Source organism: Ambystoma mexicanum, chromosome 13, assembly GCF_040938575.1.
Source record: "Ambystoma mexicanum isolate Mex_15411 chromosome 13, UKY_AmexF1_1, whole genome shotgun sequence".
Lineage (NCBI taxonomy): Eukaryota > Metazoa > Chordata > Amphibia > Caudata > Ambystomatidae > Ambystoma > Ambystoma mexicanum.
Window position 1 is genome coordinate 130,554,848 of NC_090938.1, and position 25,338 is coordinate 130,580,185.

At 47.3% G+C, this 25,338-nt stretch overlaps 1 protein-coding gene across 3 annotated transcripts in view; it reads left to right on the top strand.

Moving 5' to 3' along the window:
• Window positions 1–25,338, top strand: part of SLC26A8 (solute carrier family 26 member 8) — a 3,396,452-nt gene that overhangs the window by 2,610,464 nt on the left and 760,650 nt on the right. For all 3 annotated transcript variants that reach the window (XM_069633436.1, XM_069633435.1, XM_069633437.1), the window contains exon 13: window positions 1,264–1,359. In XM_069633436.1, coding sequence (XP_069489537.1) covers window positions 1,264–1,359 — 96 coding nt within the window. The remainder of the gene's footprint in view (window positions 1–1,263; window positions 1,360–25,338) is intronic.

Here is a 25,338-nt window from a genome sequence, read left to right on the forward strand (position 1 = left end):
CCGGCAACACACATTTTGAAGGGGCCTGGATATGAATAGCAATAGCTCGCTTGTCACTCACACTCGCTATAACGCTAAGTGATGTGTTCACATCCAGCGTTTTTCTGGCTCTATGAGCTGATAGCGAGCCTTTACAAAACAGGCGGATGTCTGCATTCACAAGTCCATGGCCATTACCTTTCCCTCCAACAGGTGTGGAGCATTCATGATTCGAGGTCTGAGAACATCGGGCAGGGCTCTCGCTCAGAGACAGTGGAGCAAGTTTTGAAGGCATGCCAGTTTTGAGTGTGTGCAGCATCATTTTTGGGCAAAGATTTACCAGCTAACAACAAAAATACATCCTCGCCGACGAGGTGAAGGGGATAAGGGGCACTTCCAGTTCTTTATATCCTATCTTTCACCACACATTAATGGGTTTAGCCTCTACCATACGCATTGCGCAAACTAATGGCCCCAGCTCACCGCACGCCGCGAACAGTAAACAGTACTTAGCAGTACTTCACGGTGCGCGCGCGAGTGCTCTGCCTTATGGGTATTAGTAGAGATGATGGGAGTGATAGGGTTCCAGGGGCAGAGTCACCAATCAGGTGGAAACCTTGAAAAACAATGAAATAAAAAATGGACTTAAAAACTCTACTTCATTTGAAATTATAAAGACCCATGCATTCAGTCAGGTTCGTTGATTCACCTTCTTTCTCAAAGGGCAAGAGACACTCTGGTGTCACTGTAAAAGCAATCCTCCAGGGATATAGCTGACAGCGCAGCGCAGTGCCAATAACGTCCAGGCCACAGTGTCCAGGGAGATACCGCTCGTGTAGAGCTTTGTAGCAGTAAACAGTACTTAGCAGTACTTCATGGTGCGCGCGCGAGTGCGCTGCCTTATGGGTATTAGTAGAGATGATGGGAGTAACAGGGTTCCAGGGGCAGAGTTACCAATCAGGTGGAAACCTTCTTTCTTAAAGGGCAAGAGAGGCTCCGGTGTCACTGTAAAAGCAATCCTCCAGGGATACAGCCGACAGCGCAGCGCCAGTAACGTCCAAGTCACAGTGTCCAGGGATATACCTCTTGTGTTGAGCTTTGTAGCAGTAAACAGTACTTAGCAGTACTTTACTATATTTATTATTATGTTGGGTGTGTATTTTTTTATTCGCAGGGAAAATGTATTTGATATGTGATATAATGTAAAAGTGTACTATAAACATTATATATATATTTCTGAGGCTTGTGGAATCTATTAAAACTTTGCTATTTTCCAATACACAGGCTGTTTTGGCAGCGATCGTAGTCAACAATATTCTACCCCTGTTGGACAACTTGCATTTGGTGCCTCAACTGTGGAGCCAGGATAAGTATGACTTTGTAAGTGGCTGTAGAGCAGTGAAGCGTGCTGGTGTTATATTACATGTACGGGACGGTCATGGAACATGAAGTGAATCTATTGTGCATAATTATTTCCACTGGTGTGATAAGTCATGGAACAAAGAAGTATTTGCCCCAAAAGTAGTCTATGCAGTATTCCATAAATGTTTGAAATCAGGCAAACAATTCATCAAGCTGATTGTGCACTATATTTTACTATGTTTCGAGTAAACTACTTAACTTTACCGTTGTGCAAAATATGATCTTAACTCATTTTGAGGTAAACCATGTATTTGCAATTCTTTATTATGCATTAAGCAAATATGATTCAAAATATTGCTCAAATTGATTGTTTTCATTTTGTTGTAGGGCAAAACCTAATGTATTGAGGCCAGAAGTGTGATTTCAAGCTATGTGTGAAGAAAAAAGATTTTGGCCATGACTCAGTGCGTGTTTCAGACTCTTAAGACTTAGGGCCTGATTCACAAAAGCCTTTTATAATGGCGCAATCCCATTGAAATATTCTCTTTGAATCAGGCCTTTGGAGTCTGCTCTTAAGACTTAGAGTCTGCACCTTTCATAAAGAATCATTAAATTAGTTTGTGTGAGTGATGGATTATGACTAGGATGAGTTTGGATATGTTGGCGAGTGAGTACAATCCGTTTAGGTGCCAACAGCAAGAAGTTCAATCTCGGAAAGAAGAGGTTATGAGTTGCATCTGTATTTGGGTTCGTAGAGTGAAGATCCATGCTTTGTGGTAAACACATATTCGAAGGGATTGTGTCCTCCGATGTATTCCTCATCTTAGATATCTCCTTCCAGCTCTGCTGGCCTCGGAAATTTTTTTCTCTCTAGAGGGCGCTGCGCGTCGACGTCCTCCGAGTTGATGTCCCTCAACAGCCGCCGTATCGACGTCATCCTGCCTATAAAGGCAGCGTGCAGCGTCCGTTGCTCAGTTCTGTTTTTCCACGCTTACTCGGTGCCTCGGAATACCGTTGCTCAGTTCTTGTCAGATTAATCCTATTTACTTCGAGTTATTCGATCCATACTCGATGGCTTCCTCGTCGGAACCGACAACTCCTCGATCCGGCTTCAAAAAATGCTGAGATTGTGGGAAAAAGATGTCGCTGACTGACCCTCACAGAGTTTGTCTGTGGTGTTTGGGAGCTGAACACCATTGTTCGGAATGCGAGGACTGTATGTCCATGACAGCTAATTCCCTGAAGGAGCGTAGGGGGAAGCTGGAGAAAGGTAAGACTTTTAAAGCTCCTTCTTCGTCGACGAAGTCGAGACACTCGTCTCCTCGTCACCATTCGCGCTCTAGGTCTCGGAGTGGGTCTCATCACTCCTCGAGATCGAAGCACTCGAAGAGGAGACGTCGAAGATCCCCTTCTCCGTCTTCCTCTTCCTCTGTTTCGCCAAAAAGAATCCCTTGTCCCACGAAACATAGTTCCCGGGCTGAATGGGAGGAATTCCGCAAAAATATGATGAGCGTCTTCGAGAAAGCGGCCTCGACCCCCTCGAAGACTGCCGAGAGCGATGCTCTGGTCGAAAGACCCGAAGGTCAAAAACGCCGCGAGTCGCAGTACCCGGCGAAGGAAACCTCTCGAGCGCGTCTCGAACCCTCGAGTAGGACTATGACCTCCAAACCTTCCTCGAAGGTTCCGTCGATGCCATCGATGAGGGTTCCGTCGACGTCGAGGTCGATGTCTTTGACGCCGTTGTCGAAGGGACCTTCGACACACGGGTCTGTCGACTCGACGCCAGCTTCGACACTGGCATCGACGCCAAGAAAAGTCACGGTTACGACACACCCAGTGACTATCCCCAGGTCCTCGACGTCGATGGCTTCGAGATTGTCGAGTAGAATTCCAATTCTGACGAGGTCTTCGAGGCCTCCGCCTTTGTTTTCGACGCCACGCTCGAAGCCTTCGACGTCGGCGTCGACGACATCGACGTTTTCGAGGCCGATAATGACAAGTTCGGCTCCCTCTGCCTTGGAAATGGGATTTACTCCCTTTATGAGTTCAGAACAATTGAGAACTATGTCCTCAATTTTGGAAGAGGGTGAATTGTCTGAACAGGAAGACACATTTGAGTTGCAGGGACCTGTAACCCCAATTAGAGAGGAAATTTCCTCTGAAGAACGCAGGTTAAAGGATCTTCATGATTCCTTACATGAGACAAGTGGGTTAGACACTTCCCCTGAGGTGGAGTTTGCTAGGCCAGACCCGGGGGAGCATGCTGAAACCCCCTATAGAGCCTTAATGGCCAGGATCACAGAGTTCATGGGGTGGTCTGCACCTTCAGAATCTTTCCAACAAGATGACCTCACGGATATTCTTGACAAAGGCCCACAGGAGGATCCTGTGGTGCCTTTTCATAAAGCTCTTCAGAGGAAGATCATGACAAACTGGGAAACCCCAGATGTAGTACCAGCAGTAAATAAAAAACTGTCTACAAAGTACAGGGTATCTTCTACAGACCCGGAGTTTTTGTCTAAACACCCATCCCCAGAAAGTCTGGTGGTACAGGAAGTATCCTCTACCGATGTCAAGACGGCTTATCCTACCGTCCCACAGGACAGGGACGATAAAAAATATGATGCTATGGCAAAGAAAGTCTTTTCAGCATGTAGCATGGCGTTAAAATCTGTTAATGCTACTTGCACCCTTGCTAGGTTCAGCCATACACTTTGGGAGTGTGCTTCTACAGCGGCTGACTGCATCCCGAAGGGAGAAGAAAGGGATGCATTCCTGAATGTTATACAGGACGGTAAAGACGCTATGTGCGAATCCCTCCAGACGGGCATTGATTCGGCTGACAGTATCAGCAGAGCAATGGCGGCAAGTACATCAACCAGGAGATTCGCTTGGTTGAGAAAGTCTGGGTTTGCCCCAGATGTGCAAGCCAGGTTCTTGAACATGCCATTTGATGGCTCTTCTTTGTTCGGGAAAAAGGGGGATGACAGTTTAGAGAAACTGCAAACTTCAAAAGCAGCAGCAAAATCCCTAGGAGCTGCAATCCGTCAGACTCCTTTTCGTCCCACAGGAACCTCTGCGAGGGGCAAGTCCTTTCGCTTCTACTCTGCATTCGGAAGAGGTAGAGGACGACCGGCTCAAAGGGGACAAAGAAGAACTACCCGAGGTGGACGGGGTAGATATTCAAAAGCCACTGCAACAGCAGGTGCCTCTTTACCATCGGCATCTGCATCAGCCGCCCCAAAACCACTCTGAGGACTCCCCTCACAGGACACCTGTAGGAGGCAGGTTGACTCAACATCTGGCGGTATGGCAGGCTATCACGTCAGATGCTTGGGCATTGGAAACAGTTGCCCAAGGTTACTGCCTGCCTTTCCTACGTATACCTCAGAGTCATCCACCGGGGATCAGCTCTCAGAAAGCTCCAGATCCGCTCCTCTTGCAGGAAATTTTGGACCTGCTAGAGAAAGGTGCCATAGAACTGGTACCTGTAGCGGAGAGGAACAAGGGCTGGTACTCCCCTTACTTTCTCATTCCAAAGAAAGACGGAGGACTGAGACCCATCTTGGACTTTGAGAATTGAACAAATTCCTCAGAAAAGACAAATTCAAGATGGTCACTCTTTCTCAGATCCTCCATGCCCTTCAGTTCCAGGACTGGTTGGTATCTCTGGACCTTCAGGACGCTTATTTCCATGTGCCTATCCATCTCAAACACAGGAAATACCTGAGGTTCGCAATTGGCAACTCTCAATTTCGAGTGCTGCCATTTGGGCTGACCTCCGCCCGAGGGTCTTCACCAAGTTAATGTCGGTAGTGGCTGCAAGTCTAAGGAGGGAAGGGATTCACGTCTACCCCTACCTGGACGATTGGTTGATCAGGGCTGTTTCTTCGGAACAAACTCAGATCCAGCTAAATCACGTGTGCCACTTCCTTCACAGACTGGGCTTCTCCCTCAATTTAAAGAAGTCACAAATGATACCATCGCAGAGACTCCAGTTCATAGGAGCGATCCTGGACACTTCCCTGGGAAAAGCCTCACCACCAGAGGTGAGGGCTCAAGATATTCTACAGATGGTTACCAAGTTCCAACATGCCCAACGTCTCCCAGCCTTCGACTTTTTGAGGTTGCTAGGCCTCATGGCATCCTGCATTTTCCTAGTGCCAGAGGCTCACCTGAGAATGAGATCCCTCCAGTGGGCACTGAGGACTCAGTGGTCACAATTCTCAGGGAGAATGACAGATCTTCTTCAGGTTCCAGGCAGGGTGGCTCGAGACCTTCAGTGGTGGGCCTGTCAGGAGAACATTCTGAAAGGAGAACAGTTTTGGCAACCCTGGCCGGAGATAACAGTAGTCACGGATGCCTCACTCACGGGGTGGGGAGCCCACGCCAACGACTTGACCATCAGCGGTCGTTGGTCTCCATCGGAGTCCAGACTACACATCAACCTGTTAGAGCTGAGAGCCATCAGACTTGCGCTGAAGGCGTTCCTGCCAGCTGTACAAGGGAAGAACGCCCTGATAATGACGGACAACACGGTGGCCATGCATTACCTCAACAAAAGAGGAGGCGTAGGATCACTACCCCTGTGCAGAGAGGTGATGCAGCTCTGGTTTTGGGCAATCTGAGAAGGAATCTCTCTATCGGCAGTTCACCTAGCCGGAGAGAAGAACTTTACAGCGGACGCTCTGAGCAGGCAGAACACAGTCTCCCACGAGTGGGAGCTAGCTCAGGAAGTCCTTCAAGAGATCTTCGCCCTTTGGGGAACCCCTCAGGTAGATCTGTTCGCCACCAGCCTAAACAGGAAATGCAACCTGTTCTGCTCAAGGGAATTTCCCCCGAGAGGAGCTCTGGGAGACGCGTTCATAGTGGACTGGGAGTTTCCACTTCTGTACGCGTTCCCACCGGTCCCTGTCATTCTTCAAATGATCAGGAGGTTGAGAAGATTCCGGCGAACCATGATCCTAATTGCCCCGGATTGGGCCAGGAGAACGTGGTAACCGGACCTTCTAGACTTGTCCATCTGCCCTCCAATTCGACTTCCACTCAGAGAGAACCTACTCTCACAGAAGGGAGGTCATGTTCTCCATCCAGACATCAAAACCCTCAATCTTCACGCTTGGCTTCTGAAAGGCTGAGGTACAAGGATTGGGACCTCCCTGATGATGTTATGGAGGTGTTGCTTTCGGCAAGGAGGCCAGCAACAAAGTCTTTATACCGCTGCCGTTGGAACAGATTTTGCAGCTGGTGTAGAGAACAGAATATCGACCCTTTTTCATGTGGTACACCAATGGTTTTGTCCTTCCTACTATATTTGGCAAATTCAGGCCTTCAAGTTGGCACCATTAAGGGCTATCTCGCAGCGCTATCCATCTTTAAGCGTACTGCGGAAGAACCATCCTATTTCAAATGACCCTTGGTAATACAGTTTCTAAAGGGGTTAACCAATGTTTATCCCCCAAGACCATTCCAAGTTCCCCCATGGGATTTAAACTTAGTACTAACTTTCCTGATGGGCACACCTTTCGAACCTCTCCATTCTTGTTCGTTAAGATTCCTTACCCTTAAAACTGTTTTATTAATAGCACTTACATCTGCTAGAAGGGTGAGCGAATTACAAGCTCTTTCTTGTAAACCCCCTCACACAATATTTCACAAATACAAAGTTGTCCTGCAAGTGAAGCCTAATTTCCTCCCAAAGGTGGTTTCTGAATTCCATATCACTCAGAAGATTACCCTACCATCTTTCTATCCTGCTCCTCACCCGGGGAAAGAGGAAGAGAGGTTACACAGGCTAGACCCTAGGAGGGCTTTAAGTTTTTACATCAGTAGACTAGCCAGGATAAGACAGGCAGACCAGCTGTTTGTAGGTTACGCAGGTCACAAGCTGGGGTTACCAATAACTAAGCAGACCATTTCCAGATGGATCATTCTAGCCATTCTGGAATGTTATAAACTGGCAGGGAAAGAGCCCCCTCAAAACCTTAGGGCTCATTCGACCAGAGGTATTGCAGCTTCATCGGCCCTCAAAAGAGGCGTGCTGGTTAAAGACATCTGTGCGGCCGCTACATGGTCGTCTGTCCATACCTTTACACGTTTTTACAATTTGGATTCCTCCTCCAGTCAAGAGACTAGGTTTGGAAGGGCTGTACTGCATTCTATTCATCAATAGAAGACAGCATGAAGTCAGTACTCCCTCCTCCGATAATAGAATACTGCTATGGGAGCCTATCTAAGATGAGGAATACGTCGGAGGACACAATCCCTTCGAAGAACAAGTTACTTCTTACCTTGTAACTTTCTTTCGACGGGATGTTCCTCCGACATATTCCTCATCGACCCTCCCATCCATCCCCGCAGTTCTACTTCCCTTGTTGTTGAAGCTTACGCTCCTTCAGGGTGATTAGTTTAGTCCAGAAAGTATTATTGTGGGCTACAAAACGGAACTGAGCAACGGACGCTGCGCGCGGCCTTTATAGGCAGGATGACGTCGACGTTGATACGGCGGCTGTCGAGGGACATCGACTTGGAGGACGTCGACGCGCAGCGCCCTCTAGAAAGAAAAAAATTTCTGAGGCCAGCAGAGCTGGAAGGAGATATCTAAGATGAGGAATACGTCGGAGGAACATCCTGTCGAAAGGACGTTACAAGGTAAGAAGTAACTTGTTCTTCTCCAGCATTAGCTCTTTCATAGATTCACATGCTTGAACATTTCCCGTCGTCAGACTGGAAATCCTCGGTAACTTGAAAATAATTATATTTATACATTTTTCCCATAGGAAAAAAACATACAGATTATCCATTATGCCTAAAAAGGCACTCACGTGTGTATTCCCTCCACCTCACTTTGGTCCTTTATGACCCTAACCAATGAAGTGGCAGAGTTTAAGCTCCATCCCAGACAGCTGTCTTCAGATTTTTCACCGCAGTCTACAAGATAAGGGGAATCCTCTTCAGCTCTCTGAGCTTTCATCTTATTTGACAGAGTTTAGTGAACTTTTATTCTCAATTTCTACTTATTTCACACAGAAAGAGTTTGCCTTCTCCACTGTGTGTCTCCTGTGTTCAGGAAACCTACACCTCGCCGAAAATCGTTGACTGAAAGATTTCTCAAGGCACCTCATCGCCATGGCAGAGCCAGTGGAAGGATCGACTAAGACTTCCCTTTTTAAGAACTGTAGTAGGTGCAGAAAGAAAGTTGTATATATGAGGGATCCACATTAGCAGTGTATATACTGCTTTTACCTCATGACATTCAGGGCTGTCAGATCTAAAAGACTTTCTCTCACAAAACATTGCAAGACAGACATAGGCGGCTCCTGCTTCATTCAGAAAGCAAATGTTAATGTTAATGTTAAAGGATATTTGTACCGCACACTATCACCACCGGAGTGGTCCCCTGACGCTCTGGCGGCTCTGAAAGAGGGAGGGGGTAGGTTAGTGGGAATGAGCTGGAAAAGTGCAAGATAGCAGTAATGTGCTGTTGGCAGCCTCAACCCGGTGGGTCCGTTGGCTGGGCTTGGGGTGTTTTACGGTCAGTAGTCGTCGTGTGCTGTTGTGCAAGTCTATGTGTGGTTTGTTTTGTTGTTGCAGCGTAGTGAAGTTTGTGCAGATTGCTGCGTTTTAGACTTGTGGTTGTGTTTGGTTAGAGTTTGAGAGGTGTATGCAGAGGGAAGAAATTGTTAGTGGATTGGTTAGTTGGCATCGCTGTCCTTGTAATTATGTCTGGGTGTGATGCTTGCTATCCTTCCCTATTCCATCAGGGTGTGGCAGTTGCTAATTTTTAATATTCTGTCTAGATGTGAGGTAGGCTAGTGATCATGATTCCATTCAGGTGTTGCACTTGTCATCATTCACAGTTTCATTTAAGTGTTCTAACATTCGCATTACTATCTAGATGTGACGCAAGCTAAGGTCAAGAATTCCATCTAAGTGTGGCACATGCTAACATTCACATTTCTATCTGGATACGACGCAAGCTAGGGTCAAGAATTCCATCTAAGTGTGGCACATGCTAACATTCATAATCCTGTCTAGATACGACACAAGCTAGGGTCAAGAATTCAATCTAATTGTGGCACATGCTGACATTCACATTTCTATCTGGATACGACACATGCTAGGGTCAAGAATTCAATCTAAGTGTGGCACATGCTAACATTCACATTTCTATCTGGATACGACGCAAGCTAGGGTCAAGAATTCCATCTAAGTGTGGCACATGCTAACATTCACATTTCTATCTGGATACGGCGCAAGCTAGGGTCAAGAATTCCATTTAAGTGTGGCACATGCTAACATTCACATTTCTATCTGGATAAGACACAAGCTAGGGTCAAGAATTCAATCTAAGTGTGGCACATGCTAACATTCACATTTCTATCTGGATACGATGCAAGCTAGGGTCAAGAATTTAATCTAAGTGTGGCACATGCTAACATTCATAATCCTGTCTAGATACGACACAAGCTAGGGTCAAGAATTCAATCTAAGTGTGGCACATGCTAACATTCACATTTCTATCTGGATACGACGCAAGCTAGGGTCAAGAATTCAATCTAAGTGTGGCACATGCTAACTTTCATAATCCTGTCTAGATACGACACAAGCTCGGGTCAAGAATTCAATCTAAGTGTGGCACATGCTAACATTCACATTTATATCTGGATACGACGCAAGCTAATCTTGATCATTCTCTATAGGTGTGGCAATAGTTAACATTGGCTAGTATGTTAGTGCGTAATGCAATGCAACATTTACAGTCCAGCCAAGAATGGATTTAGGCTGGTGGTCACAAATCTCTCTAAGTATGCATGTTGTAGTTTTATGGCAGTCTACGTTATGGAGAGGTAATGTAGAGTGGCGAGGGCTTACTGGAGTAGAGTGATTGCTCTACACCCCACCCATGCCACACTTACAGTTTTGTTAGTGTGTGTTCACTGCTGGCTTCTTTCACTTCCCCTGCTGACACCTGCAGACACATCTTGTAGCCGCCAGTGTAGGAGCCGCCCTTTGCCTTGGGGTCCTTAGCCGAAGGGGCTGCCGTGCAGAGGGCTGCCCTGGGGGGTTCATATATGAACAAGGATGGACCAATCAGGGCTACAGGTAGGCGGGATTACAGGACCAGGAAACGGGGAAGGCATGGGAGGGAGGGAGGGAGCTGCATCCTCGCACTACGTGCTTTTAAAAGCACTGACAAATATTCTAGATGGCTGGCTGGGAGCATGGGGGTTAAATTGAACTCACCTCGGCTGGGGTATTGTGGATAATGGCGCTGGTGTCTCGGTGCACGCCGGTTGCTGGCCTGTTTCTGCATGGATGTGGGAATTCCAATCAGGGCCACGGGGAGGAGGGATTACAGGACCAGGAAACGGGGAAGGCATGGGAGGGATGGAGGTCGGGAGCTGCATCCTCGCACTACGTGCTTTTAAAAGCACTGACAAATATTCTATATGGCAGTCTTCGGATGATAAATCAGCTAAAACAGCCCCTGTTTCATCTCATAGAAGTACTGTGAAGCAAGCTTCAAAGAGAAGAGCTTCTTCAGTAGTAAAGGGAGGCTCTCCACCACCTAAAACGAAGAGGAAAGGTGACAAAGGCTCTCTTATGCCCTCAAAGGCCATAAAAGCCACTATCCTGAGCAGAAAACCAGTCAGAAAGGTAAGGAACCTTCCCTTAAGCCTCTATCCTCAGGACGATCGTTGATGAGCTCGCTGCCAACGGGTACACATACTACACTGTCCATGAGCAACCCAAAAGAGGGTGTGCCTTTCGATGCCTAAGTCGTCCACCGAGGGCTGTCCATCTACGACGACGGTTACGATTTCCTCGTCGACGAGCAAGAACTCGTTCTTGAACTCTTTGTCGACGGCGAAAGAGTCTTCGTCAACGGCAACAACTAACCACTGGTGGTCCACAAAGCTGTCCTCAGCTAAACCGTCCATGAGCGGATCATCGACGGAGGGAAGGAAGACTTCATCCAGTGTTCAGCCGGATGGGACCCTGTCCATGGCAGGAAGACAGGATGAACTGCTGACAATACCTAGCAACCTAGAAACAGCCGTAAAACTATCTTCTATCGAGGAGATGGAGGAACCTCTGGATATCATTCACTAAAAAGAATTTTCAGATATTGAAGAATTGTCTGAAAGGCCCATACATACGCCTAAAGAAAAAAGTCTGCCTTGGCAAACTAACACAGAGGACATTTCAGACCCCTTTCACCCTGCACTTCTGAAGTAAATGCAAAAGATCATGATGGAATTTCAAAGACGACAAAGAGCTTGGCTCATAGCACCATCGACTTCAAGACAGGGAAGTGTCCCACTACCACCAAGGAAGGGGTAAAGGAGACACAGGAGGATATCAACTACAGGAGTAGGTACCGTACCGGACCACCACAGTGAGTCACATCTCCTCAAAGTCAGCAAATTACCCCTTCACATGCACCTCCTGTGAGGAAAAGCAGGACAAACTCAGAACAGTGACTACCATCCCAATTTTAGACACAATATGGAAAGCAGGGGTATTTTTTTTATCAAGCCTCTTATCTACTCCCGCCCTGGTCTGTCGTCCAGAAAAGAAATATAAGGCTCCTGATATGACGCCCTTTTGCCTGAGGGGACACCCAAAGCCTGACTCCGTGATTACGGTTGTGGCAAGCTGGCTAACCCTTCAACATTCAATTGAATTTAGACACCATGCACACCAAGTGTGTGACATTATTCTATTTCGGTAGTAAGTGAGAAAAATAATCCATGTGGTTAAGTAATTCAAGGTGCAGGGGAGAAAAGAAACAGCCCTGGCATATGGGTTGTCAATACAATCGAGCAGAGAAAGGTTCCCTATTTGGGAACTCCCGTCCCCTGCACACTATCTATGGCTAGATAAGCCCAGTAATTCTAGATTTTATAAGCATTGGTAGTTCAATTTGAGATTAACATTTCATTTCTGCATTCTATATAGGTCTGTATTTAAAGTGAGAATATAAATACAAAGTACACAAAAATATTTATCAATTTTTTTCATGGGAAAAAAATGTATTCAAAGCATATATGCCCAACGCGTTTCGAGATTAGTTCTCTTCATCAGGGGCTGTCAATTTCATTCAATTTTCATAAATCTACAAATTCAAAAAAGAAATATACAAATCAGTCAATTAAAGTAATCTGAAACCCAAAACAGGGTTGATTCTGTGCAAATGTAACATTACAATCATCATCTGTACCTGTACTGATTTGTAATAGTAAACTCCAATGCACCTTACCTTATTCTTAATGGCCTAACTTGTGTAGTAAAATGATTAACCCATTGGTCGGGCCCTAAGAGGGTATATTTACATATTCAATCCATTATGAACTGTAGAAGCAGCATATAAGTGTGGAAAATGTCAATCAACATTTAACATTTGTTTAAACAATGCAAAGAAAGTGAGGGAAGCATACCGTGTGCTCACAGTGTGGTTCACCAGTTTTCAAAATTTAGATCAATCCCAGTCTTAGAAATGGTTGGACTACCGTCAGAGTTATAAGTATTCATATCACCTAAAAAATGTGAATATGGCAGTTCAATGTCCACAAATATTGGACTGATAACCAGACTCCAGAGTTACCATAAGGAAAGGAATTAAGCACTTACTATTATGTGAAGAAATACACATAAAGTTCTTGGTAATCTACGGTGAAGTAATTCAAAGCGGAATATGACAAGCTTTTGAGTTGTAAGTAGTCAGGGCTGTAGTCAGTCCATGTGGTGCGCCTATGGGGAATGAAAGAAAGTAAAATTACAAGGGAACTAATACCAACTCAGGAGCTAAAGAGCAAGCGGAGCTTGAAAGTAAGTTGAAAGAAACCTTACCAAAGAAGCAGCGGATCCAAATGTAGAGCCGTTCAAAACTCGCCATGTTCGATTAACCCTTCAACATTGACAACCCTCTCCGCACCTCCCTACCCCTGGAAAAAGAACATTGCAAATTGGAAGCTATGGGCAGGAATGTATCATCTTCAGCCTCTCTGACAGTAAGAGCAGCTAGAGCGCTGACAATGACAGTGACAGCAAGGTTTGACAGGGACCTCTGGCTTAGGATGTCCAGGCTGGCAAAACATCTGCCAGTAGAATTCCAAGAAGAGGCAAAAGCTATCCTAGCTGATTGGGAAGCTACATCCGATCACATGATCAATGCGGCTGTAGACGTGGCTGAATCTGGATTCAGGCAAATGGGCCATGGTACAGTCCTCAGAAGACAAGCCTGGATGAAGACAAATCATTTCAGACCTGAAGTCCAGGCTCAAATTCTTGACATGCCCTTTGATGGACAGGATCTCTTTGGCACAAAGATAGATGACAACCTTAAGGGCTTAAAATCTGATACGGACACAGCAAGAGCAATATGTTTGCTAAAGGATAAAAACAAGGATTGCCGCCCCTTTCGTACATTTTGCGGTTTTACCTCAAGATACAGAGGTTACAACAGGTCTTTCAACACCCAAATGTCATCTTCCACCTCGTATCAGGCGGCCAACAGGTACCAACATTCATCGAGCAAATACTCTGCGCAAAGAGGCAGGCGTGGGTCGGGCCAACTGAAGGCCCAATTTAAACAGAATTGACAAGGCATCCCCACAGCCCTATCCTCCCACATTTTACCCCTGTGGGAGGGCGAATAAGCCAACACATCATTGGCTGAAAATAACATCCTACAAGTGGGTGTTACAAGTGGTTTAAACCAGACACACATAGAATTTGTGGGACATCCTCCTTCTCTGCCTCCGCAAGCTTGAAGGGTCCACCTGCTGAAGCATCTAAGACTGGAGTTAGACAAGCTTCTGCAAAAGGTGGCCATATAACCTGTACCACAGGGCCAGAAAGGAAAAGGGTTCTATTCTCGTTTTTGTCTCATGAAAAAGAACAACGGACAGTGGTACCCAATATTGGACCTATGGGCCCGAAACAAATTCCTCAGACGTATCAAATTCAAGATGACTTCTCTTCAGCAGATTCTCCCATGGTTGAACAAGAATGGCTAGCTGGCGACCCTGGATCTGGAAGATGCGTATTTCCATGTTCCCATTCCCCCAGCGCACAGGCGGTATCTCAGGTTCTCGGTAGGGAAGGCACATCTTCAGTTCCGAGTGCTCCCTTTCGACCTGAAATCAGCGCTAAGGGTTTTTACAAAATGCCTAGTGCCTGTGGCAGCACACCTTAGGCGAGCAGGGATAGAGGTGTTTCCATATTTAGACGACTGGCTAATAAAGGCAAACTCACTGAAGTTCTCAGCTGCGGCAGTCGCACAAACAGCATTAATGCTGGAAACTGTAGGTTTCTCCATCAACAAAACCAAATCCACCCCTGTATCCGCTCAAACAGCTCTCTTCCTCTGGGCAGAGTTGGATACTCACATCCCCAGAGTACGTCTGTCAGCTGAAAAGCTAACGACGATGCTGAGGTTGGTCTCATGGTTTCTCGACAATGCCTCCATCGCAGTACATCGGTTCAAATCCCTACTTGGCGTGATGTCCTCCTGTATATACCTGATTCCCTACTGCAGGTTACGAATGAGGCTGATTCAGGAGACAATGGACCATGTCATAATTCTTGCAAAGTCATCACTGGTGGTAGTCTCCTCCCACATGGTCAAGGAAAGGCAGTCGCTAACTGTTCCTGACCCTGGGGGTGGTATCAGGAGGGAGGATCATGTGGTAGGGGAAGGCTGTCACAGGGGAGGTGGCTCCAAAGGAGATACACTGTATTTCTCCCTTTCCTCTGACAAAGAACCCCTTATTACAGAGTTTCTGATGGCATGTTTTCATTATTCAAATCCCTTTAATGGTACAGCGCTGAAACCCATTTCTGCCAAGCCTTCAGGACAGAACTCTATTCACATGGCACATCTAAAACACATTCAACATCTACTGTCTATTACGAATCATGGCTACACGAGGCCTCAGGTCCTGCACTAACCCTCGCCCTACCATCAGACTACACCATCATCAGACAGGACCGCCCCAGTTTGGGTGGAGGAGTAGCTCTGATAGCATAAGACTCCCTCTCTATCAGAAAGACAGACAAAGACATAAACAACACTAGCGACTACCTGTTCACCAAAATCAACCTCTCCGACCACTGCACCATCACGCTACATCTCGTCTACCGACCACCAGGTTCCATAGGCGACTTCCAAACAGCCCTCACTGACCTCCCCTCTGACAACGTGAAACAAACGACCTAAACCATTTTATTAGGTGACCTCAATCGAGGGCTCAATGACGCAAATGACCCTGCAGCCCAGGCACTTAATGCTGCACTAGAAACCCTTGGGTTTTCCAATGCCATTATCAGACCCAGGCACATAAAAGGCTGCTCCCTGGACTGGATAGCCCAGCACAACTGCCCCATTACCATCACAGCAAATTCACTGACCCCTTGATTGGACCACCATATTATTCACTTCAGTATCCCCACTGCCAGAAGCAAGCAGGTATCGCAGCCACCACTGCCACAAGCCATCTTAAGAAGTTCTCGGCAACTCACTAAAGACAAACTACTTCCTTTCCTATCGGGACCAGCTTTCAGACCTCCCTTCTCGGCCGACCCTGAGATCCTAGCGCGCACCTACAACATAGCCATCAAAGCAGCAGTTCAAGCTATTGCGCCTCTCAAACCACGAAAGGCTAAACCAACTAGCCACACCAATGCCCAGTTTACCTCAGACCTCCTTGCACTACGATCTGAGAAACGTGAGCCCTAACCCTATGGCAAACCTACCATACAGATGAAGCGAAACTTGACTTCAAATTAAAGGCCAAATAGTATAAAAAAGCTATCATTCATGCTAAAGCCATCTCATTTGAAACTAGAATCCAGGAAGCCCAATCTAATACAAAAGGGATCTTCTCTATCTTCAGAGATCTAGAAACCCCCACACCACAGAATTTCACGAAGGATAAGACCTGGTATGATGGGATCCAATCAGCCATGATCGGCAAGCTCAACACCCTCCAAACCAAAATACGGACAACTAGGCAAGCACTCAATATCCCCCCACCCTCCTCAACACCACCACCCCCTCTAGTCACATCCAACTCCTTCTCCTTCAAGGAAATCAAAGAATGTGACATGATCAATATCGTGAAATACATCAAACCACCAAACTGCAAAGGGGACATCTGCCCAGCTACACTCATTAAGGATTGCGCAAGGCATCTCACTCCCTTCTTTACAGCATTCATGAATGCCTCCTTTGCCACTGGCAAAGTCCCCTCCTGCCTTAAGGAAGCCTGGGTCCGCCTGCTCATTAAAAAACCTTCCCTTGACCCCTCTTCACCGAATAACTACTGGCCCATCACCACGGTTCCTTTCCTCCTCAAAATATTGGACAAAGCGACCAATTTACAAGTACAACAATTTATTGAGGAGAACCAACTTCTCGGGCTAGGTCAATCTGATTTCTGTCCAGGGCACAGGACTGAGACAGCCTTACTCGACTTAAAAAAACAAATGGACGATGCAAGAGACTCAGGGAAACCTGCTCTCCTCCTTCTCCTGGATTTATCAGCAGCATTTGACCTCGTCGACCACAAGGTCCTATGCCACCACCTAGCCACCACAGCCAAATCTGTACCCAACGCCACTGCCTGGATCTCTTCCTTCTTACAAGGAAGGACCATGAAAGTATTCTCTGACATTGCCTCAGCCTCACTTACCATCATCCTAAACTTTGGATCTCCAGTCCAAGATGATCCCCATTCCAGATTGACTTCGAGAAGACCTTCTCTGTGGTTTGAGAAGGGAAATCTTCTATTGGTAGCTCCCTTTCAGGATCCCCCTCATCCAATTACAATGAAAAGAGACTCTTCCCTGACCGGCTGGAGAGTCATGATGGAGGACCTTCAGATCCACAACAGTTATTGGGAGGAAGAGTTGATGGAGCCCATAAACTTACTGAAGCTGAAGGCAGTCTTCCTAGCCCTGCAAGAGTTCCTGCCAGTGGTGAGAAACTCCAGTGTACTCATTCTCACAGACAATGCAGTGACTATGTTTTACTTGAACAAACAGGGGGGCACCAAATCTGTGCAATAGTGTGCTCTAGCAGTGCACCTGTGGGAGTGGGCCTAGAGGAACAATATAATTATTTGTGCAGCTCACCTAGCAGGAATGGACAATGATCAAGCAGATGCATTGAGCAGGAGATTGTACGCCAACCACAAGTGGCAGTTAAAGGATAAGTCCTGTTTGAATTATTTCCTACCAGGGGAACCCCACTAGTAGGCCTGTCTGCTACAGAAATGAACAGCAAGTGGCCATGGTATGCTTGCTGTAAGGGGAGGGGAAGAGGATCATTGGGAGACTCTCTGTCGATCTCCTGGAATAACCTGTTTACTTATGCCTTTTCTCCTCTTCCTCTGATTCCAAAGTTTCTTCAGAAATTCAGGAACTGAAGGAGATGGGAGATTCTCCTAATCACTCCCCATTGGCCTCATAGGCATACGGTCATCAACCTTCTGCTTATGGCACATGTACCACCTCATCTTCACCTACACCTTTTTCTCCAACTAAGTGGGAACGTGATACATCCTTGCCCTCAATCATTTTCCTTAGCCGTCCGACACCGCAAAGTTAGCCAGAAGATAGTCTTGAAGTGATGGCTGCCTCTAGGAAGCCTACAACTCGGTCTCAAGATAAAAGCAACTGGCTACAATTTGCTACTGAATGCTAGTAAATTAAGGGACCTCCTGTAAGCCTCTATAGAGGATAACCTCTGCTTCATCTCTAGTCTAGCCCCCTCTAGGACTCGTATTGCAGTCCTTGGAGCTTACCTCTTGAATAAGGACATATTTGTGTCGCTTTCCAAATCAGTCATAAAATTCTACTGGGCTCTTCTTCCTGTTTCCTCCTACACATTGGGCCTCTTTACGAGGTTGGAGGTAGTCATGGCGCTATTGGTGCCATGACTACCCCCAATACCGGTACCGTGTCCAGTCCCGTTCAATGGGGACTTACCGTTCTATTCCGACCTTTGCGGGACCGGTAAGTCCCCATTGAAAGAGCCATTCCCCATTCCCATTTCAGCCAACCAGTCTTTTTTCCTGATCCTCAAAAGAAAGCTGATATTTCCTTGCACTCTTTGGATGTCCGCAGAGACTTGAGGTTTTATCTTGAGAAGACTATACCTCATAGGTCCTTGGTCAGACTATTGGTTACATTTGGTGGAATCCATCAAGGCAGTAAGGTGTCTAAGAGCTCCACAGCTTGGTGGATAGTATAGTGCATCACATACACTAATAAGGTTCAGGCCAAAGTTCCCCCTTAAGGACTTCATGCTCATCTGACAAGTTCAAAAACCACAGTGGTGGCATGTGCCATAGGGGTCATCTGCAAGGAATCGATTTGTGCCACCCCGTCGTATTTTTGTAGACATTATTCTCTGGACACTACCTCTAGAGCTAACGCTCAGTTTGGACTGGCAATTCTGAGGAAAGTCTTTTTGGCAGTGTAGGCTTCCCTTCCTGGGAGTAGGCCTGTGCTTGGTACTGTGACAAGGCCAGCACCCTGACCTTTTCAAGTGGGGACAGTAACCCCTCTGACCTGGCATAGGAGGCCTACAAGGGAGAAATCCAGAGACAGCCCTACCCCTGAAGTGGACGGTGGCAATGGGGGTGGCCCCAATTTCTGTGTCCCCAGTACCAGTCTGTTTCTGAGCAGTCCAACTTTCACTCGTGCCATACCTCCTTGGCAAGATAATGACCAGTCCTTTTTGTTTTTTCTAGTGACCAACCGTCAGAAGAAGGAAACCGCAAGAAACATCAAAGTAGGGGACTTTGTCGAGCGCCACATGGCAGCCACAGAAAGACTGCAATCTGTGCACCAGCAGATAGCTCCCAAATCTTCTGCGATCTGCCGTCAGCAGAGAGAGAGGAGTACAGTAACACCATCCGCACGCGGCAGACTGAGAAGCCATGCAATTCTGCTGAGTAATAGCGATGAGCATGCACAGTTCCGCTCGGAGCACCCTAGAATAGAGGGGCCCAAACCTTTGCAACCATGCGACTTACCTTAGGGACACCATGAACAAGTTCCACTAACATGAACAAGGACTTGCAACTCAAAAGTCCTAGAGCCTGCAGAGGGCTATATTTCAGGCACTAGGGGCCTGATTCTGAGGTCCATTCAAACATAGAAATGTGTTGTTCCAAGCTGCTACAACACATTATCTAAATGCACCATATTCTGACAGGGAAAGTATGTGGTGCGGGGACATGAAAGCTTTGACTTTTGCATGACCCTGATTTGCGGCTTAAATGTCCCACGCACTGCAGATTTGGAAAAACAACTAGTCAGCATTGTGTGATTCGAGCACCTATCACTTCGCACAAACTCCCTCATCCTCCTCCTTGTCTCAGTACCTGAGGGATTATGGTAGTTGGAGTCGATGGGTGTCATGGGACATGTAACTCTAAAATGGTTCTCTCCATGGATTTTATAGGAAGGCACATTAGAAGAAGTTGTTATGTGTGAGTTGTGGGTGGTTGGGTTAAAGGCGGAGGACTGACTTGAGTGATAACAGTCCATTAGGAACTTGGTTATCAGAGGATCCCTCTAGGGGAAGCGGGGATACCACGTCTTGGCCAATGGCCGGAGCCAACACATCTCCCCGATAGTTGTCTCCTCCCATGTGATCCTCCCTCATAAAACCACCCCGGGATCGGGATCAGGTAGCTGCTGCCGCCCCCTGGCCACATGGGATGAGGTCACAGCCGGGGAATCTATGATGACTCCATTGAATTCCTCACAGTAGCCATCCACTATCAAGCCCAGCGGAGTGAGAAACTCCCGAGTTATATCACAACCCCTATACCACTATACCATGTTGGTTGCATATATCTGTATGCTTACTTAGACGACTGGCTGGTGTGAGAAACCTGAGGGTATCCTCACACCTACTCAACTTGGATCCTCTTCTCAGGTGGCCAGGGAAAGGCCATCACTTTTGAATACTGACCCTGGGGGTGAAGAAGCGAGGGAGGATCACCGGGGTGGAGGGTCCTTGGGGATTGGCAATGGGGTGCCCACAGGTGAGACATGGTATCCCCCTTTCCCTATTGAGGACCAACCTAACCCTCCCCCGGCTTTTATAGGCTATTGTAAAACCTCTCCCCTCATTTCCCCACATTTTACTTCTGACAGTACTGAGACAAGGAAGGGCGACTAGGAGTAATGAACACTAAAACCTAATTTCACCACTCTAGCACTGGGACGAGGAAGATGCCCGCAGAGTACTTTAAAGGTTGGGCATGTCCCTTTAACTATAGTGAGGCAAACCCAATTGAGAGTTCACATCTGCAACCTATCAAGTGGTTGCAGGTATATAAAGGGAGACCAAAGGAACAGCAAAGAGAGCAACAGGGAGGCCTGTGTGGAAGAGACCAGCAGGGGACCCTTTTCGTGACGAGGCTGCTGTGGTGGATCTGGAGGAAAAGCCAGCACACCGGCAGATGTGCCAGAGATCCTGTGGAGCCCAGAGCGAGTTGGGCCGTTAGGCTGCCACTGATGTGTGGGCCTCCCTGGTTGAGGGAAAGGAGCTAGAGCTGCAAGCAAGAGAGGGGAGAACCCTCACCGTGTCCATTGAGCAGAAGCGGAGCCATCGGCGTGTGTCAGGAAGCGAGCAGGGCTCGCAGAGACTGACCCGCTATCCTGTGACGCCAGCTGGAAGGGAAGTAGCTAACACTGAGTACTGGTGAGTGCAAAGGAAGGGCACTCAGAGCCGGGGCGCACCTAGGGGGCTATGCATAAGCACCGAAGTACTGTATTGATTATATTGAATTCTGAACTGAATGAAAGCCTAAAACAAAGTGAAAATGCGCATAATGAATCTGAACTGAATGAAAGCCTGAAACAAAGTTAAAATGTGGATATTGAATTACGAACTGAATGAAAACTTGAAATAAAGCTAAAATTGAGCACATGGAATGCCGAACTGAGTGAAATCTTGAAACAAAGCTAAACCAAGTATATTGAATATCAAACTGAATACAACTTTATGGGAAAAAGGTAATAGCGGGTGAAAGCTAAAAGGGAAAGTGCCCGTTTGCAAGCACTCTACGGATAAGAATGCAAATATGAAAGAGTGTGACAGAAAGGTGGGGAATGCATAAAGCCATCTTAAAGGGAATTTTATGAATGGATACAATGTGGCAAGGCCAAAGAATGGAATAAGACGTGTAACACATAATAGCAAAGCCAAGATGCTAACCAGGAGAAGCCAGGAGAGTGTGAACCTGCCCATAAACCCAAGATGCCGACAAAGAGAAGCTAAGTGAATGTGGCTCTGTACATAGTGGCAAATACAGAAGAAATTATGTAGGCTGGAGTGCCTAGGGTTCTTGGTTGCGTGACCTGTGCTGGTTGGACCATGTGGTCTGACAACTGCATCTAGACGAGGGAGCCCTGAATTTTAAAAGACAAAGACATAGGCCCTCATTACGACCCTGGCGGAGAACCATGGTGCAATTTGCACCATGGTCCATGGCGCTAAGCTGCCAACTCCGCCATGGTGGTTGGCGGACTTACCGCCCCATTCCGACCTTGGCGGGGCGGTAAGTCCCCAATCCCCATTTACCCTTCCCCATTCCCATTTTTGCCCCATAGGGTATAATGGGAGTGGGGAAGGCGTTAATTACGCCACCGTAAATTACGGTGGCGTAATTAACAACAAGTCCCGTAGCGCCATGGATTTTTCCGCCTGGAAAAAGCAGGCGAAAAAAGCACCATGGCGCTACGGGAACTCGCAGTCAGGCGGAAAGGTACGCCATGCTTTACACCGGCGTAAACCCCTTTCCGCCAGGGTCGTAATGAGGGCCATAGTGAAATAAGCCAAGAAGGAACACTGTGAGTAAACTAGTAATGCAATCCAGAAGGAGGGTCAAGTTAAACTAGATTTGTGTTGAACTTTGAAAGATTGAAAGCAGGACAAGTTGCTATGTTGAAGTCTTGGGGAAGGGATCCCGGAGAATGGATGAACTGCAAATACTGTCTTGAGGACGGAGCCTCAAGACCCCCTTTTTCGTTTGAACTGTTTACATTGAACTTGAGCAAGGTAACCCTGAGAAATTTGTGGAACTATTCTGCCTTGAACCTGGGAAAGGTGATCTTGAGACTTTTGTGGAACTGTCTTGAACTTGGTGAAGGGGAGCTGAAGAGGAAGCTAAGAGCTGGAATAAGCTCAGAACTTGCTTGCAATCTGGCGCTCGGGAGTGACGTCGACTTTGGAATAAATAGTACACACCGTACCTGTTGCCTCAGCTCAGTTTTTCCGCATGTCCTGCATACTTTGAATGGTTCGACTCACCTCTGCGATTCTGTTGCGTAGTCATTTTTCAAGAATGTCTGCTCCAAAAAAGGGTTTCAAGAGGTGTGAAGCACCAGTTAAGAACAATTACCACCCGGTCGATTCGCCTCACTTTCTCGGTCCTGCACGCTGGCGAGGGAACTTCAAGGAGTGGAATCTTGCCTTTGCAGAACTGGAAGGAGTCCACCAAAGTTTCAGAGGATTGGATCCTCGGAAGACACACTGCACAGTGGCCACAGGTCCCAGGTCCCAGGGTATTGGCGGTTTTCAGTCCGTGAAGGTCACAACTCGTCGTGGGATGGCTCGAAATGCAGGTGTCTAGCATAGCTCAGTGTACCTGAGTTTCTTGATGTATCAGGAATAGGACCTCTTCTGTGTTGGTCTTGGGAACATTCTGGTAGCATTCGTCTTCTGAGGTGATCCAGGATGCTGTTAGGTGTATGCTAAGGGTCCAGCTCAGTCTCCTCCTGTGCAATATGAAACGGAAGATAGGCTGGAGATAATGTAATGTTTGCATTACCTTGGAGCTTCGTTTTGCAGTTTGAACTCTACCCTGCTATTCACAGCATTGCGAGCTGCAGATAGCTCTTGCTGTGGCCCCTTCTGCTTCCTGGAGGAGGCGGAGCCACGCTGCAACACGTGACGAATCATGTGACTTATCCGGACCTTTTATTCAGCCGTGAGTCAGCTGAGCAGTGTGTTTGCATTACCTTGGAGCTTTGTTTTGCAGTTTGAACTCTACCCAGCTATTCACAGCATTGCGAGCTGCAGATAGCTCTTGCTGTGGCCCCTTCTGCTTCCTGGAGGAGGCGGAGCCACGCTGCAACACATGACGGATCACGTTACTTATCCGGACCTTTTATTCAGCCGTGAGTCAGCTGAGCGGTGTGTTTGCATTACCTTGGAGCTTCGTTTTGCAGTTTGAACTCTACCCTGCTATTCACAGCATTGCGAGCTGCAGATAGCTCTTGCTGTGGCCCCTTCTGCTTCCTGGAGGAGGCGGAGCCACGCTGCAACACGTGACGGATCATGTGACTTATCCGGACATTTTATTCAGCCGTGAGTCAGCTGAGCGGTGTGTTTGCATTACCTTGAAGCTTCGTTTTGCAGTTTGAACTCTACCCTGCTATTCACAGCATTGCGAGCTGCAGATAGCTCTTGCTGTGGCCCCTTCTGCTTCCTGGAGGAGGCGGAGCCACGCTGCAACACGTGACAGATCACGTGACTTATCCGGACCTTTTATTCAGCCGTAAGTCAGCTGAGCGGTGTGTTTGCATTACCTTGGAGCTTCGTTTTGCAGTTTGAACTCTACCCTGCTATTCACAGCATTGCGAGCTGCAGATAGCTCTTGCTGTGGCCCCTTCTGCTTCCTGGAGGAGGCGGAGCCACGCTGCAACACGTGACGGATCAAGTGACTTATCCGGACCTTTTATTCAGCCGTGAGTCACCCTCGCGGCGTTAAGCCTGTCGGGGAAAAGCCCATCAGCTGTTGTGCGGCTGTTAGGCGCTGGTGGTGCCAGATTCACTCGGGAAGTGCGCCTATGTGCAGACTGTGGCAGGGAGACAAGAAGGCAGCAAGGTAACTGCAAGATCTATTTATTCTGAAAAGACCTGTATATCAACCTGGTACTTCTGAATCTTAGTAATTCGGCCTGGTCTTACTGACTAACTGTTCACAATGGCGGACTCCCCGGTCTCAAAGCTCTCGCCATATAGGACAGGGGTGAGCTGCTACCCCGAGGTAGCCATTACATGCAGCACGGCCTCATTCGAAAATATTTTACAAACAAATGTGGAAACGGCTGAGGAGGTGGTGAACGGATCAAGTATAGGAGAAGGGGAAGGCTCCCACACACAGCTTCACCTACAGCCCCAACATTCTTCCAAGACCCCGGATACATCAGTGCCCCCCATAGAAATTGAAAATCGGGGACTTTTAAATAGCACGGTGGTCATTGACGATAGGGGCCAGAACGCGAAACCACAAATAGGACTGTCCCCCAAGGACACAGTGCGGGAGGTTTCGCCAATTCGATTCCCTTAAATTCTACTCTCTCCTCCCCAAAGGACTTGGGCGCAACTTATGATGATGAGACGGGTTCTCTAAGGCCAACCGCACCTCCTGTTGTGAACCCCTTTGTCTTCGGTTCCTTAAATGGGAACAAAAGAGATCAGCTCCCAGCAAAAAAATCGGACAAAGGTTGGAAACCCTTTGGGATTTCCTTATTGAACACCAATTTCCACAAAAACTATTCAAGTACGAACCAGCAAAACAGGGTGACTATTCGAGAGTGTCTTCTGGACCCCTCTACGCCACGGTCTAGATTCCAACAAATGACCACCCCAGGGTCGTACACATTTATCCCTGAGCGTAAGGGGTCATCACCAAATAAATGGGGGGTGTCTCTTGTCTCAATCAACAAAACTTTACCTCAGGGACCCCCACAAAGATTCCATAAAGGAGTATTCCCCCAGCAAGCGCCGTTTCCAAGTAAACGGCAAAGAAGACAACCCTCTCCCACAGACGAGGATCTCTTGTCCGTCTTAGAATCAACTCAAGGAGATGCTCCTTCTAAAAAGGATCCCCAAATTGATCCTGGAATGATCACAGCTTTTGCTCTTGTAATGGCCCCCTTTATTAAACTTATTGAGTC